This window comes from Baudoinia panamericana (genome assembly GCF_000338955.1).
Source record: "Baudoinia panamericana UAMH 10762 unplaced genomic scaffold BAUCOscaffold_13, whole genome shotgun sequence".
NCBI classification, from domain to species: domain Eukaryota; kingdom Fungi; phylum Ascomycota; class Dothideomycetes; order Mycosphaerellales; family Teratosphaeriaceae; genus Baudoinia; species Baudoinia panamericana.
The window spans coordinates 840,126-857,674 of NW_006911269.1; the positions used below are offsets into that span (position 1 = coordinate 840,126).

Sequence of the window (17,549 nt, forward strand, 5' to 3'; positions counted from 1 at the left end):
AGCATGGAGACGGCAACGTCAGCGGAGACCGCAGGCAAGCGGAAAAGGTCACCGTCGTTGTCGGCACCCCTTACTGCGCCGCCGGCGAAGGTGAGTAAGACTGGGAGTAGCTCGCTGAGCATCAACTACCTCGCACGACAATCTCAAGACGATCTGCCCCTACTCAACAAGGACGACACATTGCCAAACTTGCTCCAGCTACTCATAGCGTACAACAACGTGCTCGAAAGGCACGAATCTCTCGCCTCGAACCTCGGTGCACGACCTCTGGGACCAATACTGATTAAGCGATTCGAGCGTTGCTTCGATGCGCCGCCTAAAGTGGTGGCATCGCACCACAAAGGTGCTTCGAGCACTCTCGACGAAAATGTGCATCACATCACGTGGTTTGAAGTCATCGAATTCGCCCGTGCTCACCCGAGCCAGTTCACACTCAGCACGTTCTCCGAAGGCGAGAGAGTGTGTCAGTTCTACTACCCGCAAAAGCAGCTACGCGTGCAGATCAGCGAGGAAGACTTCCTCTTCATCAGCAGTGGTAGGTGCCAGGAGTTGATTCCCCCGTTACCGATATGGGAAGACGAAGAGAAGGAATTAGGAACGTGCGACGTGCTCGAAGCGAAGCTTAAGGAGCTTACGAACGTAGCGGATATTGTTGCTGCTCGGACCAGGCAGCTAAGTCACAAGCTGAAAGGGCGCAAAGTAGCCATCTTAGAGCGCAGAGCGGAAGGTGGAAGCGGAACGCCTGCCAAAGTGAGCGCACAGCAGACGACTACTGCTCCACCATCAGCATCCGCCAGCGGCTTCACAGCGGTCAATACCGCTAACGGAAGGTTGAGCCTCGAAGTGGAGGCGAACACACCCTCACTCGCCGCTGTGCGAGCCGAGCTGGTCAAGCATTTTGAAAGCCTTCCGCAAAATCAAAGCCAGCCTCGCCCGCACTCGAGGCATCTATCTACGACAAACGTACCGGAGCAAGTGCAGTCCAGCCGCATTCCAGAAACCCTGCGCACGGAACCCATTGCCGGACAAGCTGGCTCGACAGAATCCTCACTATCACCGGTGCCTGTGGAAATCTCGAATGACCCATTGAGCTACTATGTCACGGACCAGTCAACTACACCTCGCCCGCCTCAGACCACTACGCATGGCCACCGTCCATCGATGAGCATTAGCGGTCATACTTACAATGTAGGACCGCCGCCGAGTAAACACAACTTCAGCCGTCCCTTGCCGCCAGCTCTGGAAAGTTCGCAGCCCTTCCGGCCGCTATGCCAAGCCCACATGGACAGCCTGCCACGCGGCCATCGTGTGCTACCACCTTGCGACCGCTGTCGGCGCTTGCGTATGGATTGTGTGAAGAACTTGACTTCATGCGCGGGATGCACTAAGAAGCATGCTCGGTGTCACTGGCGCGACGTCTCGCGAGACGAGCTCAGCGAGCTAGACCACCTGATGGAAAGTGGCTACGCTGAAGCCAATGCCACCATGCCTGGAGACTCAATGTCGCCACATGGTTACGTGAACGGCCACGATGAATACGAAAGCGAGGACGATGATAGCAACCCGCTCGAAGATCTCGAAGCTCTTGGGGAGAAGGAAGATCAACGCGAGAAAGAAATGGCTGCGCAAATGCACGAAGACGAAGAAGGTCTCCGTAAAGCAAGAGAGCTCGCGCGTCAGGGACGAGATTCTGTCGCTCTCGGTAACCCGAAGGAGTTTGGTGCACATGTTGATGATAAGAGCATTACTGACAGAGTTCTCGAACGGACTTCGAGTGGGGTTCTGAACGTTATGCCCATCGAGCATGCCATGGCAAGGGAGCTCAAGGTTTACGATGCGGCGAGCACGAAAGCTCCGACTACTGACAGCGCTCAGCCAGCCGCCATGGCTCAAGCGACTCATAACAACGACCGCTCGACAGAGGCTCATGCAGATAGTGTCAACCTGAGCTCTCCAGTACGGGCTATGGTCGATGTACAGCCACACCTTTACCACAACGTCTCGCCCTACATTCGTCAGGGTTTTCATGCTGTCAACGAAGTCATGACCAACGGGACTGGGTCCGGCCGTTTGCCCGTTAATGCGAGTTGGCGACCGACCTAAATGTTGCTCAAGCGCCACACCGCCGTGAGGATGAGGGGACACATCTGGTTGCGGGCATTTCCATGGAACGAGAAGCATTCATGTGCTGATTCGTATCCTATGCCTGCGTTATGCAGCGCTGCGACCAACGGAAGATACGGGATTGTCTTGGAGGGCATGCAGGCTGTAGTACCAGAACTTGAGATGATTGCTTCTGGTCCCACGATCCTTCTGATGTACGTACCAATACTCTTACTTCGCTGTATGATCACCACGAATTGTCTCCTGCTTCATTGAGAGCCGCAGTCTTCTCAAGGCTGCGTTGGTAACGAAGTCTATTGAGCGTACCTGACGGTCTAGAGAGGTTCATCCCAACAACCATCGCACAAGCAGCTGCACATTAATGCAGGTCGAAGTTTTGCGCTGCACGACAGACTGTGGAGAACTCCACCTCGCTCTATGAATCGGAGTCTTTCCAGACAACCTCGATCAGAGTGATCCTCTTACCCCTCTGTTGACGTTGCGGGCAGAACATCTACTGTTGCTGAGAGCCGACCGTTCGTGCATTTCTGGGACTCCGTGTCACGATCGTCGTCAACTGCTACTGCCAGCCAATGGCGGTACGTGAGCAAGGAGCGCAGACTGCAACCTGCAAGTCATAGTGAAGTAGGCCTCTCCAGCTTAAGCGGGTCGACAGAGAGGTTCTGGATATGGAGCGGCTGCAACTGCTAGGATGTGTTCTTTCTGAAACATTGTGGCGATCAGGCACTGGTACGCTTTTGGCACGAACATGAGGCACGCAAGACTAGTGTCGCCAATAGGACCGCCAGCCACAATGAGTAGCTGTCGACTGTATGTGTCCACACGATGGCCTAGGCACTTGCCAACCAGAGCTGACGCAACACGCGCTTCATGAGTTCTGATTGCGACCAGCGTGCCCGAAGCAGTTCGCTTGCTCGCATTTTTACACAATGGTCGGTCCAGCACCATCAAGTACATGTTTTGGTGGGGACTGTCCTCCAACTCGTCGTAGCGCGGACTGTGGAACCGTTGTCGAACAGCGCAATCCCTGCCACCTTTGCTGCAGTGTAACCAATCTGGCTTCTAGCGACTGAATGAACTCGGAGTATAGCCGCGGACCATGCCACCCCAAACCCTCCTGATGAACGTTCCATTTGCCAGACACAGCAATGTCTGCCTAAGCCTTCACGATACAGTAAGACAAGATTTGACACCTGCCATCACCCGACGGATAGGTGCCAATGCATAAGCGGCCAGCCGCAGACTCGGCAAGAGGCATCGGGTTTCGAGCAAGTCAATGCAGCCTATATCCACGCCACACTGGCTGACAGGACCCAAATTGGCTGCTGTGTGCATGCGCATAACGCAGCATTAGTCAAGCTCAGGGAGCAGTATTGATCCCTACATCGAAATGGATCACAAGCGCACAGATCCCACTGTCCCAATATCTGGCGATGGCATACGTCGTCCAGTAATTTCGCTGCTTCTTCGCCGGCATGTCGGAGCATTCGTCCGCACAATAACAGAGTACGGTTGACGTAGGGTCCAATTTGTTGTTTGATCGGTTGCAAAAGTCTGTGCGTGACGCTGCAGAGGGAGTTCGGTTGAGGGAGTGCCAGACTATTACGCATCAAAACAAACAAGATGACACGCCTGTTGCGAATCTACTTCGATATGGAGCTCGCTCTTCAATTACGACGCAAGACCTGAGTGAAGTTTGCTCACGTGTCTTGACGGTAAGGTTGACTATTGTTGCATTCCTTGACTGAGGCGTTCCAGAGGCTGACGTTGCAATGAGGTTTCCCACCCTCCAATACACGACTTCGACTGCCCGTTCCGCAGCATTGGTACTTTCGCGCAGTACTAAAGGCAGCCTGCAAGGCGAGCACTTGTAACCTGCTGGCAACCGACCTACAGCTTCTTATACTCAGCAAGGCCAATACAGCAGCGCACAACGGAAACAGTTCTGCATCCCCAATATTGCTTGATCTCCTTCGTTCCTTAGTCCATTCCCGTTACGGAGAGCTCTGGTCTCCCTTGCTGCAGACATAACAATCCTGAGCTTCTCTCTGGAGATTGCTCGGCGCAGCTTGCTCCTGCTTGCTACCATCCTCGGGTACGCTTGTACCTGGCATTTGACGTGCATCTGGACTCTGCGGACGGAGCCAGTCGTGCATGAGAGCCCGTCACCCACACTCGAACCCTGACTTCGACCCTTGATGCTGCGAGGCGTTGAGATCGCGAACCTGGAGATGTTCCACAGGCGTAAGTCGTTCACTTGATTGTCCGTCATGAACGGCCCTGCATCCATATCAGAATTGAAAAGCCACGCGCTCTCCCAAGGAGCTCCGGCAGGTCGACGCTACTCGCACGACAACGTTGTATTGTTCTTCCAGCCAGCTTGTTGCATTTGTGATCGCACTCCCATAGCAACATTTGTCCAGTGTGTCATTGTCGGACGCTTTCAATTACTGCTTCGTTGCTGACTTCCGCCACAGACTTCCAGATGTCGACCGGAACTTCACCGCCCCGACTCGATCGTGGTGTACATGTGCCGGGCATCGACACGAGCTTATCTAACAAATCGCTGACAGCAATTCCAATTCACGGCTGCTTGACTCCGCCTCAATCGGCGCATGACAGTCGACGCGGTTCGCTAGCACACGCAATCCTACCCGACCATCAATATGCGATGGCGATGACAACGTTCTCACAACCCACAACACCAGTCAACGTAATGTGCCCAGCAATTGATGGTTACAACGCTCATTGTCAACAGTCTCTGTTCTCACCTCACGGCGCTTTCGACCTCGCACCAACGTATCCACAGGTCCGGATGCACAGCGTTGACCTCCAAACAGCGTTGTCCTGCAGCGATGGCCTAAGCCGCGCTGCTACTATCCCGACCGACTACCACCCAAACCCTACCACGGCGTTGCCGATAGGCGCCGCAAGCTTGACAAGAGCCGCCTGGGCAGCAGGTGAGACCATAAACAGCGCAATGTCTCACGGTCTTGATCTGCAACCTGCCTCAATGAATGACTTGGGAAGCCAGCCACAAGTCACTCATGGCTCATACCAAAACTACGACGCACAATCAATGCATATGGACTGCCTCATGGTTACTACGCCCACTCCTGCGCAGTACAGTCTTGCCGCTACGAGCGCATTTTATCAACCTCAAATCATCGTCCCGTCGCAGCTGTCCCCGATCGACGACTTCCCCATGGCAGCTCAATACTCGCGCTACAGCAGTCCGCAACACGGCAGCAATAGTATGTTGGGTAGTTTTGCGTCTTCCGAGACAAGCGTCTCAGGTTATGACTGCACCACTCCGCCCGATGTGTGCGAGGTTTATGGCTATAACGCAGACGACAATTGGGTTCACGTTCAGGACGATCCAGATTGGGAACGAGTCCCTGGAGCGCCGGTTGCCTCGCCGTCGTCACCCATACTGTCGCGCAATTACGGCTATCATGACCCTGCCCAGATACATAACGCTCGCACCAAGCGCCGGACACCCAAACGTAGCAGAGGTCGGCAGACTACTTGCTGGGTGAGGGACGCAGGAACCAATGCCGAGATGGAGATCATTAGAGACATCGAACCAGAGGCTGATTACTATGTCACGATGGAAAGAGATGGCCAGTGCAAGGTAAAGGTTCTGAGACAGACACCTTCCTCCAAGAAAATGCACCAGTGCGCGAAGTGCGACGCCAAATTCGAACGCAGCGAACATCTTAAGCGGCATGACTCCAAACACAACATCGACCGGCGCTTTCACTGCTTCCTGCCCAACTGTAGGCATCAAAAAGGCATCAGTCGGAGTGACAACGCAAGCGACCACTTCAAGACGCACCTCAAAGACACACCCAAGGGTCGGCGTAACGGCGATGCGGACTGGCCTACTGTCAAGGCCATGATCGAAAAGCACTATGAGCCCGAGAGGGCGAGAAAGCTGATTGTCAATCTCGAAAACTGGATTACAAAGAAACCTGAAGGCGCGAAGCATCGTCCACATCTTTAAAGTCTACGTTGGCGCGAACTATCCCGGCTGGCATACTGATGAGAACACGGCGGCAATGTGACAATTTCGGAATACCCCACGGCGGGCTCTCTGCTTCAAGCACGATATAGGTAGCACGCTGACGGCGTTTGACCGTAAAACAATGGTCTATTTCGCTTCTCCGAGTTGTGGTGTACTGTGAATCGGCGTCGAATAAGGCTATTTGAGAAGCGGTCTCGAGGGGTTTGGGATGATGTTTCGCCTCCGTAGCTGTAGATGTGTAACGACGATGGTAAGTTTGACAGACCAGCATGTCCATTGCTGGCCCGGCTTTCAGAGAACTGCCAGTATAGGAACCTAGCAAGGTATAAGTCACCACCACCATAAGCCATCCAGAGCAGCGTATCTGTGCGATGCTCCGTGGTTAAATGTAGCTGCTGCCATAATGCAAGGACTTGGCCCGACCGCATCGAAAAGCACGAATAGTTTCTGGCGCTTGGGCAGCAATCGTGGACGGATGGCGATCGCATGAAGCCTGAAGCAGTAGCGGTCAAGAGGTACAGCAAGACATATCATGGTGAAGTATCTCAGCAAATCTGACGTTGGCTCCTTGTCCTTACCCAGTCTCACATAGTATGACTGGATGGCGATGTCTCGAGAATACATATGGTGCGAGATGTTGTAGGCGTCGCTGTCAGCTGATCAGTTTTATTCGCTAGCCCTTTCCCATGTAATATGCTGTCTCAGCCCTACTTATGGTTTGCTCAGAAGATGTGCTATCGGAAACCGTCTGCTTTTAACAGACTATTCCGAAGTGGGCTAGGCGCCTGGAAGCAGGGTTTCGGATACGCCACAGCATCCACAGATACGAATCCGCAAATATAAACATCTATCCTACACGGAAGCAGAAGGCTGAAGCCTGGAGGAATGGCAGTGGTCTTTCAGTTTTGCAAGGACTAGAGCTGCTGGGTGATCGCTAAGAAGATTGACGCCCCTACTTTCAAGAATGCCGCACGCTGAAGCTACCTCCCCTAGGCCTATTCTCAAGTCGCAAGAGTCGCACGAACGCATAGCCCCTAGTTCCTACCTCGGCCTGGATTATACGGTCTCGCCTCGTCAGACGCCTCGATGTAAGTGCCACCGCGCTGAGCAGACACGTGACTTCTTCCCATCCGAAGTCCAGTCCCACAACGGCAGCAAGGTAGCCAGCATCTATACCCAGGACTTCGCCTGACAATCATCACAGCAGTATCAATCGCTCAAAACGCGGAGATAATATCGCCACTCATTCTAGGGAGGCAGAAGACGTTTGACGAGTTCCCGCTCGACGATGACCGAACTGTCCGCAGGCCTTCAGTAAGGAGTCCACGCTTGCATCGCCTCTCTGGACGAGCGTCTAATGCAAGTCCAGCACTTAAGCCATTCTCGCCGGAGCTTGGGTCTATTAAGCAAGAACAGGATACCCGCGCACCTTATTCGACAGCGCAGGTTGATCGCTTGGTCGAACAGGTTTCAGCGTGGATTACAATCGAACGGGCCAAGCGTGCAAAGCTCGATGCTGTGACTGCTGCCCCGGACGGGGATACTGGAAGCAGTGGCGGTCATCTGCATCGTCCCGACTTCGACCTGGATCAGTTGGAACAGATCTTGAAACTCAATCTCAGCCTTCCGTATCTGCCTAAATCTGACTCCTTTTCGCGCCTGCAACGACGGAGCTCCCTAAAGAGGTTGCAGCGCAAGTCGTCCAGCGCGAGTGCTTCATCGGGGGATGACTACTTCGGCGGCGAGTCACTTGTGCCGGCTTGTGACGCTCTTCTTGACAACTCCCGAACGCTCGCATACGGCGACGGTGCGTCCGACGACTCAGACGATTCCAGCTCAAATGAGTTGACTCGAGTGACATCATACCGCGATCAAGCGGCGTGGACGCACTTCAAATATGAGATTGTCCGCCTGGCTCACACCTTGCATCTCAAACGGTGGCGAAGTGTACCCTTGGACTTGAGCGGTGCAGTCAACGTACAGCGTCTGAGTGGCGCTCTCACCAACGCTGTGTACGTCGTCACGCCTCCGTCGAATCTCCCAAGCCTCCATGACCATGAAACGAACGGCACCCGTCATCGGAGACACCGACACCTTCCGCCTAAGCTACTAATGCGCATATACGGTCCCAACGTGGAGCACTTGATTGACCGTGATGCGGAGCTCGCTATGCTTCGCCGATTAGCACGCAAACACATCGGGCCGCGACTGCTTGGCACATTCGCCAACGGTCGCTTTGAAGAGTATTTCCACGCTGTACCACTGACACCGAAGGACCTGCGAAACGCGGAGACGAGCAGACAAATTGCAAAGCGTATGCGCGAGCTGCATGATGGTATAGAGCTTTCAGACCATGAGCGTGACCAAGGTCCTTTCGTATGGCGGAATTGGGATCGGTGGATGCCAAGGGTAGAACGGATAGTCAGGTAAGCCTTCCGATCGTATTCCACCTGTACTTCGCGGAATGAGCACTGCGACTGGCCTATACCGTTACCGGGATTGCTATTGTCCAGAGACTTTCGCCGAATACTTTCGTAGTAATTGCTAACGCTGTACCAGTTGGCTGGATACACAGATCAAGACACTAGAGCCCGGCGTCAAACCAAAGGGTACCCAGGCTTGGAAGAAGCGTGGCTTTGTCTGTGGGTTGCCTTGGGAGCGGTTCCGGGAAGTTGTGGCAAGATACCGCAAATGGCTCTACGAGGAGTACGGCGGCGAGCAAGCGGTCAACGAGAAGCTTGTCTTCGCGCACAACGATACACAGGGTGGCAACATTCTCCGCCTAGTCCCACCCGGTGACTCTCCGCTGCTGCTACCCGCAAACACGCACAAGCAGCTAGTCGTGATTGACTTTGAGTACGCCAATGCCAATCCACCAGGCATGGAGTTCGCCAATCACTTCACGGAGTGGTGCTATGACTATCACCATAAACGCAGACCGTATGCTATTCATACAAATCGTTACCCAACGCCCGAGGAGCAGGACCGCTTTGTCCGGGCGTATGTGCGACATAAGCGAGAATATCACGTCCTGACACCGTCGACCAGCCCTGAGACTCCGTTCAAGCTGCCGAGGAGAGGCACTTCGAGCAGCTTGACAGAGCTCACGCTTGATGCTCGAACGCCGTATCAAGGAAGCGTGATCACGCCGCAGCCAGCAGACGACTTGGCAGATAAAGAGGCTGAAGACGTTGAGGTCAAGCGCTTGATGCACGAGACCCGTCTCTGGCGGCTTGCCAACACAGCGCAGTGGGTTGCGTGGGGCGTTGTACAAGCGGTAGTTCCGGGGTTGGCTTCAGGGTCATCACGGAGCGAAAGTGAAGCGGAGGCTTCGGAGCATGGAGATGAAGTGAAGCACGACTCTGGCGTTATTGCTGGAAAGGAGACTGCAACAGTGCAACAACACGATATGAGGCCACCAGAAGAAGAGGAGACGCCGGAGTTCGATTATCTCGGTTACGCTCACCATAGGGCAATGTTTTTCTGGGGTGATGCCTTGCAACTCGGCCTTATCAAGGAGGAGGAGCTCCCGGAGGAAGTGAGGAGGAAGGTGAAGACTGTACCGTACTAAAGGTAGCTGAATATTGTGGTGATCTCAACAGGCGGTACACCTTCACAGCCGCATAACTGCAGCATCATGCCGCGTAGCATCTCAATACTCCAAGCGTGCAGAGACGCCTAGACCCTTGGAGCTCATCGCGCCGGTCCTTTTTCACCCCAGACTGCAAACATATTACTGATGTTCTCCTCCGACACAAGAACCCGCATACTCCACTTCATTACGTCTGCGATGCTGATATCATGACCAGCTTGACGCAGTACGGACCATGAATGCGAGGTTGGAGCACCCAGTATGCGTACTACCTGCAAATTGTGATGCAGGTGCACGGTTGCGCGGGGGAAGTTGGTGCGCTTAATCCGCGGAGGCATTCCAAGCACTGACGAAGACGATCTCCATAGAGCCTACCGAGCAATGGGGTGGCTGTCGAATGAGTCACTGTCTGGTCACGGATACCGCAGCTCGGTGGCGAACTTCCCAGCCGTCAGAGAAGCTGAACTGGTCTGCCAGTTTAGCTTGGCAAACTGCACATAGGAGTTGTGCATCGTGGGCAGGAAATACATTTGTTGATAAGGGCTTATCGGACTACCCGAGATCGAACGCGAACTTGCTCCAGCTGCGGATCTTCTTGCCGTAGAGATAGAAGAATATTGGGGCCGGAACAAGTGCCAGGGCGATGAAACCAAGAAGACTGGTTGCCCATTGGACGCCAAGCTTTTCGTACATGTATGTCGAAAACAGTGGGAAAGCAGCAGCGACCATGGCTCGGACGAAGCCGTTCGCAGCGAGTGCTGAGTTGGCGTCGAAAAGGTAGACATCGACCAGGTAGACGACCGCTGGCATGAACACCATAATGATGCCGCAGCCAATGAAGGCGCCACTAATGATCTGCGGCCATGGGTTGATGCTCGGATATGAGGTCCAGGCAAACCAGAAGAGTCCAATCACCAGCACAACACCACCCGCAACCATTGGCGGCAGGCGTTCCTCGGGTATCAACTTCTTCGCTTTTTTCAGCTTTGGGGTGAACACCGCTACCGTCTCCCATGCCATGATGCAACAAGCAATGAGCACACCGACGAAGATAGCAATGAAAGGCAGTGATGATGTGCCGAAGGCGAAGCCGCGGTCGTATTGGTAGCTGATTGGAAACGCGAAGAAGATCAAGTAAAGGATACCTGTTGGTAGATGAGAAGATTAGCCAGGTCTCACGCAACTGCAATGGGGGTGTTCACATTGCTCCACTCACCATAGACCAAGCTGATGTAGATCGTCATGATAATAAGAATAGGTTCCCGAACGATCATAAGTAGTGGCTTCAGCCCATACTTGCGGAAGATGGCCTTATTCGACACGGGCTCTTCCTCTGATTTGGAGTGCAAAGCCCAATTCTTGGTTTCGACCCGCAGGCGGGCAGCTTTGCGCTTAAGTAGAACAGGAGCCAGTGTCTCCGGGATGACAAAAAGTCCAACCAAGAAGAAGACAGCGCCCATGATCATAGTGAACCAGGCGGTCCAGCGCCAGCCGAGTGCCTCGTTCTTGACGGTGAATTCTCCGACAATAGGTCCAGTGGCTGGACCGGCGAAGACGGCGGCAGCAAACGCCTGAGTTGCAATCGCTCGCATTGTTGGGTCCCAGAAGTCCACATACATGCCGGCGACGATCGCTAATGGTGCGGCGCCAAAGGCAGCAGCGAAGAAGCGCGCGAGGAAGATGGTAGCGACATTGTTGGCTACGCCGACAGGGATTTGGAAGATCTAATAAGGACATCAGCAACTCCGAGACGCAAAAATTCCAATCACATGGCGCGTACAAGAAACCCGAACATGCCAATCATGAGAGGAATCCGACGCCCAAAGACCTCACTGAGTGGTCCCCACACGAGTGGTCCGCATGCGAAGCCTACAACGTACTACGAGATGTTAGCATGTTAGTTGCCGGTACGGGAAACCAAATAGGTGCATACCAGAGATACACTGAGAATCATCACTTCCTCACTAACGCCGAATTGTTCCGCAGTTACCGTGGTGGCGGTAGAGAAGACGGACGAGCCGAATGAAACAACGAAGGTCATCAGCGCTGCTACGATGGTTATGGTCCATTTGCGCGATTGAGGCATGTTGTGCGGATTTCCTGGGTCATTCGGTCCATCCCAGTCAACCAAGAACGACTCCGGTTCCTGAGCTGCTTGCTGATGACGACCGCCATGCTGATGGAATCCGGTCTCTTCGTCTCGGGCAGGCTCGAACGCCTCTTCGATGCCTTCTTCAAACTCGTCCCTAGCGTACTGTTCCTTCTGCTCCGAAGGGTCTGCTAAGGAAGTTGCCTCTGATTGAAACCGAGATGACCCACTGGGTTTAACAACTTCGTCCTGCTTCTCAGGATCCATGTTGGCACTACCGCAGTTGTCGATGTTGGGTGCAAAGATTGCACAGGATAGGCTCGCGAACAAAGATTCGCTCAAGGAGATACAGAGATTACATATCAAACCTCACAACGTCCGAGACGTCACCAACAGCAAGACCCAGATTGGCGTGCTAAACCCTTAGTCCACCGTCGGTCTCGACAGCCTTTCGCACGTAGCACGGATGGGTGCGATGTAGTGCGAACAGTTTGTCCCACGCCGAGGTCCAGGGAATGATGGACATTGTCTGGTCGAATCAGGGCCATGGTTTGGCGAGCATCGGAGTCTGCGTGCGTAGCATTGCGCAAAGGGGCCACGGGGGCGTTAGACCCACAGTGGACCGGTTGGGACAAGTTCGTTCAACATAGAGCACCGCAGATAGCATCTTCGCGCTTGCGACAAGCTCGTCGACCCTACTGCACCGCGAAACTTGAGCACTCCATTCCACAACGCGCTTGATCGCTGAGCTTCGAACATACAGCCGGTAGCTTTGGGGCTGCAAAAAGAACCCAAGTCGACGGTCGTTGTGGCTTCGGAACTCCAGCCTTATCGGCACAAAGGTGCCGGCTCGGTATCGCTTAGTGCCGGGACATAGATCTCCCGTACCATATGGAGCCTTTTCCAGAATAATGCTCGAGACGGACAAAAGCTGTTTTCGCTGACTCGCGTCTTGAAGCTGATGAGGAAGAGAAGATCATCCACTCGATCCTCCTGTGGGGACCTTCAGATATGCTTCGTACCAGGTAGATCATGGTGCAAGCGCCGCTTCGAGCAATTCTGTGCGGCTAACACCGCTGAAATGGTGGTCGCTCTGGTTGCATACTTTATACCATTAGCGGCATCAACCGTGTGACGAGAACCCGGTATGCGAGGAAGATCTCCTTGAAAGGCTCTGCGATGCAGCAAGCATAACAATAAGCATGTGGAGCCACGACATCAACACTGACGACGCGGCCAGAAAGCTATGCTGCGAAACCCTGACCCTGGCTTCACCCGATGGATAGCCTGTCGAGCTCTTTCATTCCGAGTAACGTATTATCAGCGCGCTCTCATTACGAACAACATTCGCCGCAGACGACGCGCTTCGGAAGTCGAACGCCGTAGATGGAGCGATCGCACAGCTCGGTCTTAGTCATCCCAATCGAAACTCTCGGACTCCCCTCGGACTTCTATACGAGTGCGACCCTGTGGACAAATACAATGCGCTACATCTTGTCAGCTGGTCAAGCCAATGGTCCTACAGACGTCGAACTTGCGGATGTAAGCATGAAATGGACTGATGGTATGTTATACTTCCTAATGCTCCTCTTCCCCGCACAATCTCAGTATAAAAGAGCAATGCCTTCCTACTACATTCCATAAAATATCTATCCCTACCCATTCCCTAGACAGTAATTCAATCGAGGAATATCGTTCAACGATGTCGTCTCCAGCTGGTTACACGCCGGAGGGCCGCCTGGGCAATCCGAAGATACAGATGGCTGATGACCCGAGATTGAATCGTAAGCTGGCCGAAAAGCTCGCCTCTTTGGGGTTGGATAAACGCCAGCCAGAGCCGGAGCTTACTGCCTCTTCGCCCATGGAGCAGATCGCGGCCACTGTCGGCCATTACGACGCTGCCTTCCAGCGGCTATACGATTCTCTTCCTAATGATATCCCGCGTGACAAGGACGAACCAGAGGTCAAACACTCGACCATGACGATCAAAGGTCCAGACAACAACGACATTGCCTTGCACGTCTTTCGCAGAGCAGACACAGAAGGTCAAGTCTTGCCAGGTTTGCTGTACACGCATGGCGGAGGCATGAGTGAGTAGCATGCATGCTTTGTCCCTACCGTAAAGTCTCTTCCTAACTCTGTCAGCCATCATTAACACAATCAATCCAGTGCATGTTCGCTGGCTTAAATCACTAGCAATCGCCGGCACAGTTGCTATCGCTGTGGAGTTCCGTAACGCATATCTGGAGGGCCAACACAACCCTTTCCCTGCCGGATCCCTCGACTGCAAAGCTGCTATCAGATACATAGCATCACACAAATCCGACTTCGGCATCGACAAAATCATTCTAACTGGCGAGTCCGGTGGCGGCAATCTTGCACTTACCAGCGCTATCCGCGCAAACCGTGAAGGCTACATCAAGGACATCGACGGTGTGTACGCCATGATCCCAAGCACGAGCAACGGCGGCGGTTGGCCGAAGGAGCGGATGGTCAAGGAGCTACCGAGCATGTACGCTCACGATGGCTACATTCTCAGCTTGAAGTTCATGGAGATCTCTGGCCACTACTACACACCCACGGACGAGAGTAAAGTTGATCCGCTTGCTTGGCCTCACTATGCGACGGAAAAGGATTTGAAAGGCCTTCCGCCGCACCATATAGCTGTGGATGAGCTCGATCCGCTAAGGGATGAGGGGATGGCATATGCGAGGAAGTTGGACGCCGCAGGCGTGAAAGTGACTGCGCATATGAATCTGGGTATCGGTCACGGTTGTGATATCATGTTCCGACAAACGCTGCCGGATCACTTCGATACGGCTGTTGACAGTGTGGTGGCATTCGCGAGGCGGGTATAGACTCAGGACGAGCGGATAGGTGCATTAAGGGGTGTATCACCGAGGGGTTGAACCTAATCCATGTGCTTGGGCACGACTTTCATTGCAGTGTCGAGCAAGTACGTGTGGTTGACCGCAATAGATCTCCACCGGAAGAGGCCCGTGCCCTCTACACCATAGAAGGCACGCGAATGCCAAGCAGATGACATCGCCACAGCTTGCTGAGTCACTAAACATTTGCCGAGCACGCGAGCACTCTTCCCAATACTATACATTGCTCTGTCAGGTCGATTTAATTCCCTCTTTGTGCCGCCATAGTTGAACGCAGTGACAAACACAACACAATGTCAGACGACTGGAACACCGTCACCAAGATCGGCAGCAAAGTCCGAGGACCTGGCGCATCCGAGCGAGAGACGACAATCAAAGGCAAGAGCGCACTGAATGCCGCACAGAGGAGCGGAGCAATAGTAGGGACTGAGAAGAAGTTTTCAAGCGCAAACGTAGGTTCAGACTCCCACCACTCCAGCTGTATGTTCCCGACTCAGCCTTGCTGACGCCGTCCAACAGGCCTCCGGCAACCCAGAGGGCCAACGCCTTACCAAAGTCGACCGCGCCGACGGACCCGTCGCCACGAAAAAGGTGCCCGAAGATGTCGCGAAAGCTCTCGCCACCGCCCGTGTGCAGCTGAAGAACCAAAAAGGCACGACAATGACACAGAAGGATCTCGCTGTAAAGGCGAACGTAGACGTCAAGCACGTTGCAGACCTCGAGCGGACAAACGCAGATTTCCCGCCCATGGACGTGGTGTTGAAGCTGCAAAAGGCGGCGAATGTGAGGCTTACGGGTTCAGACATAGGTGCGCCTTTGTTGGGTCCGAAGAAGAAATGAGGGAGCAGAGGGACACTGCTCTGGGTGACGCTTACGACGGGCTGACAAAGTGCTATGAGTATGAGCTGGCGACGGATGGCTTGACACGACATCGAGGATTACGAGCAGATTGCAGTGGCCGACCCCTGCGATGAATCTTGAAGGCGGCAGTCATGCAATAGCAGGCTAATAAAATCCACTACTCTTGTCACTGCATCAGATTGCCGTATTCAGGCCGCATACTACTCCCATGTTGATACATGGTCCACGAGTGCCGGGAGAGGTAACGATTCAATTGTGAGCTCGGGTGCGAAAAGTAAGTGCAGGTCATCATTAGTATTAGGGTACTACTCTTACATGCATCCACCTCCAGCGCGAAGATAACTATAGCCGACCCACTTGTGGCTTCTAACCTTAGCCTTACGCCCTTCCATCTCACCTTAGGCGCCGCGACCCTATGCCACCATAACAGTGGCCTGCATTCAGAACTCGCTCGACTTCCTACGGCCCAACGTCGGCCTCCTCGACCGCTGCTGCGCCGGTGGCGCCCTCAACTTTTCGATGAACGCCGCTTGCAACTGGGCGTGACTATTCTTCAGGAAGCCCTTCACAATCGTGACAAACGTCTTGTTACACCTCGCATCGCTGATAATCTGCACATACCACCCTCCACCCGTCGTCTCCGCATGCAAAAGATCCTTAGACTTCACTCGTTCGAGCGTGGGCATCGCTTCTTCATGCAGGGTTTCTCGCAGTATCCGCCAATGATTCGTCGATGTGAAGCCACCCGGTGCGTGGACGGTGATGTCGCAGCCGTCTTCTTTGGGCTGGAAGTCGGCGGTGTACTTCACGCCGCCGCTCCAGAATTTCTTCGGCATGAAGGGTAGGTCGTCTTCTACTTCGTAGTATTGCGTCTGGTCTTCGGTGGTGCCGTTGGGCGCAGTGGCGTTGGTCTTAGGATAGCCATTCTTTGCTGTGGGAGGTGGGATGCGCTTGCATCCTCGGCAGTCTGGGCTGAGTCTGATAACGAACTCGAAGTCGTGTAGTAGTTCTAGGGCGAGGTCGATGGAGGCGTTTGGTGGTAGCGGCGAGGCTGAGGCATGGGAAAAGTTTGTTTCAAACATGGTACTTCTTCGTGGTGAGCGTTAGTAGTAGAGCACACTTTAATCGTAGCTCACGTGGCCAAGGGTATGCAAGAGAGAGCGGGTGCTATAGTGAGAATATAGGACTGGATGAAGTGTGCTTCGTCACGCCAAACAGAGATCAATCGATCACGGAGTGATAGATGTGATAGGAAAGCATATACTTCTCTGGATGAAAGAGCCCCGGCGGTCCGAGGCTTACAGATCGCAACTTTGGAATGCAGTTGCCGCTTCAGCTGCGAAAGGTTGTTTCCGAGACTTCCGACCACTCGACGATTGAGCTATTGTCATGACGCAGGAGTCTTTGTCAAGCGTTCCTAAGCTCGGCCCCTCGGGCAGTGGCTTCGGCCAGTTCCGCCACTAATCGGGAGACTGAGCCCTCGACCCGATCATAGAACGAGGAGCCGAGATCGATTCTCGATGAGACAATTGCGATCAATGGCGCTAAGTTTGAGGTTGCTGTATGATGTAGAGCAACTTTGTCCAATCGTCAGACGGTACAGCCTAAGGCGGTATCGGAGATGCACTGCACATAGCTGTATCAGTCAAGTATCACGAGCAGAGGATAACTAGACTGTACAGCTTCGTCCGCCATCCACGCTGCTCCGCCGTTCTAGACAATGTTGGCTATACGCATTTCCACTGCTTGGCACGCAAATATGCAAGGCAAATTCCCAAGTTGGTGGTCAACATCGCCCTTCTTACGGAACGACTTTCTGTGCGACGAATGGGAAGCGTACCAGCTTCAGTGCGGGCGACATAGAGCGGGCTATGTTCATAGCGTAAGGCTCTACCAATGTCGCAGGCTTTGTGAATGACTAGGCGTGACAGGTTTACGTTGAGCATGTGGCAATGTCGACCCCTAACG

At 53.8% G+C, this 17,549-nt stretch overlaps 8 protein-coding genes across 8 annotated transcripts; 4 read left to right on the plus strand and 4 right to left on the minus strand.

Moving 5' to 3' along the window:
• Positions 1–120: 120 nt before the first annotated feature.
• BAUCODRAFT_41198 (uncharacterized protein) lies at positions 121–1,443 on the plus strand (the record flags this gene model as incomplete). The annotated part of the gene is made up of 2 exons (XM_007682247.1): positions 121–873; positions 1,111–1,443. Coding segments are annotated over 2 exons (1,086 nt in total), but the record flags the coding sequence as incomplete, so codon positions are not given.
• A 1,801-nt stretch (positions 1,444–3,244) lies between these two features.
• Positions 3,245–3,887, minus strand: BAUCODRAFT_287689 (uncharacterized protein). Its single transcript, XM_007682569.1, has one exon. It carries the CDS (start codon positions 3,732–3,734, stop codon positions 3,408–3,410), a length of 327 nt encoding a protein of 108 aa, XP_007680759.1. The 5' UTR covers positions 3,735–3,887; the 3' UTR covers positions 3,245–3,407.
• A 1,217-nt stretch (positions 3,888–5,104) lies between these two features.
• Positions 5,105–6,130, plus strand: BAUCODRAFT_151810 (uncharacterized protein; the record flags this gene model as incomplete). The annotated part of the gene is made up of 1 exon (XM_007682570.1): positions 5,105–6,130. The coding sequence occupies one exon, from the start codon at positions 5,105–5,107 to the stop codon at positions 6,128–6,130; it is 1,026 nt and encodes a 341-aa protein (XP_007680760.1).
• A 48-nt stretch (positions 6,131–6,178) lies between these two features.
• On the minus strand, positions 6,179–6,854 carry BAUCODRAFT_287753 (uncharacterized protein). Its single transcript, XM_007682571.1, has one exon. The coding sequence runs from the start codon at positions 6,637–6,639 to the stop codon at positions 6,226–6,228; it is 414 nt and encodes a 137-aa protein (XP_007680761.1). The 5' UTR covers positions 6,640–6,854; the 3' UTR covers positions 6,179–6,225.
• A 148-nt stretch (positions 6,855–7,002) lies between these two features.
• Positions 7,003–10,003, plus strand: BAUCODRAFT_38468 (uncharacterized protein). Its single transcript, XM_007682215.1, has 3 exons — positions 7,003–7,239; positions 7,356–8,577; positions 8,711–10,003. The coding sequence occupies exons 1-3, from the start codon at positions 7,116–7,118 to the stop codon at positions 9,720–9,722; spliced, it is 2,358 nt and encodes a 785-aa protein (XP_007680405.1). The 5' UTR covers positions 7,003–7,115; the 3' UTR covers positions 9,723–10,003.
• A 292-nt stretch (positions 10,004–10,295) lies between these two features.
• On the minus strand, positions 10,296–12,099 carry BAUCODRAFT_77726 (uncharacterized protein; the record flags this gene model as incomplete). The annotated part of the gene is made up of 4 exons (XM_007682272.1): positions 10,296–10,888; positions 10,960–11,467; positions 11,524–11,622; positions 11,677–12,099. 4 exons carry the CDS (start codon positions 12,097–12,099, stop codon positions 10,296–10,298), a joined length of 1,623 nt encoding a protein of 540 aa, XP_007680462.1.
• A 1,435-nt stretch (positions 12,100–13,534) lies between these two features.
• Positions 13,535–15,061, plus strand: BAUCODRAFT_569828 (uncharacterized protein; the record flags this gene model as incomplete). The annotated part of the gene is made up of 2 exons (XM_007682572.1): positions 13,535–13,922; positions 13,978–15,061. The coding sequence occupies 2 exons, from the start codon at positions 13,535–13,537 to the stop codon at positions 14,688–14,690; spliced, it is 1,101 nt and encodes a 366-aa protein (XP_007680762.1). The 3' UTR covers positions 14,691–15,061.
• A 775-nt stretch (positions 15,062–15,836) lies between these two features.
• Positions 15,837–16,985, minus strand: BAUCODRAFT_288309 (uncharacterized protein). The gene has a single exon (XM_007682573.1). The coding sequence runs from the start codon at positions 16,661–16,663 to the stop codon at positions 16,022–16,024; it is 642 nt and encodes a 213-aa protein (XP_007680763.1). The 5' UTR covers positions 16,664–16,985; the 3' UTR covers positions 15,837–16,021.
• Positions 16,986–17,549: the final 564 nt, after the last annotated feature.

Bases quoted from the DNA above. Each gene is read 5' to 3' on its own strand.
- BAUCODRAFT_287689 (XM_007682569.1), bottom strand. From the start codon at position 3,734: ATGCGTAATAGTCTGGCACTCCCTCAACCGAACTCCCTCTGCAGCGTC.
- BAUCODRAFT_287753 (XM_007682571.1), bottom strand. From the start codon at position 6,639: ATGCGATCGCCATCCGTCCACGATTGCTGCCCAAGCGCCAGAAACTAT.
- BAUCODRAFT_38468 (XM_007682215.1), top strand. From the start codon at position 7,116: ATGCCGCACGCTGAAGCTACCTCCCCTAGGCCTATTCTCAAGTCGCAA. The intron at 7,240-7,355 runs GTAAGTGCCACC...CAATCATCACAG, and splicing joins GCCTCGTCAGACGCCTCGAT to CAGTATCAATCGCTCAAAAC. The intron at 8,578-8,710 runs GTAAGCCTTCCG...ACGCTGTACCAG, and splicing joins AGGGTAGAACGGATAGTCAG to TTGGCTGGATACACAGATCA.
- BAUCODRAFT_288309 (XM_007682573.1), bottom strand. From the start codon at position 16,663: ATGTTTGAAACAAACTTTTCCCATGCCTCAGCCTCGCCGCTACCACCA.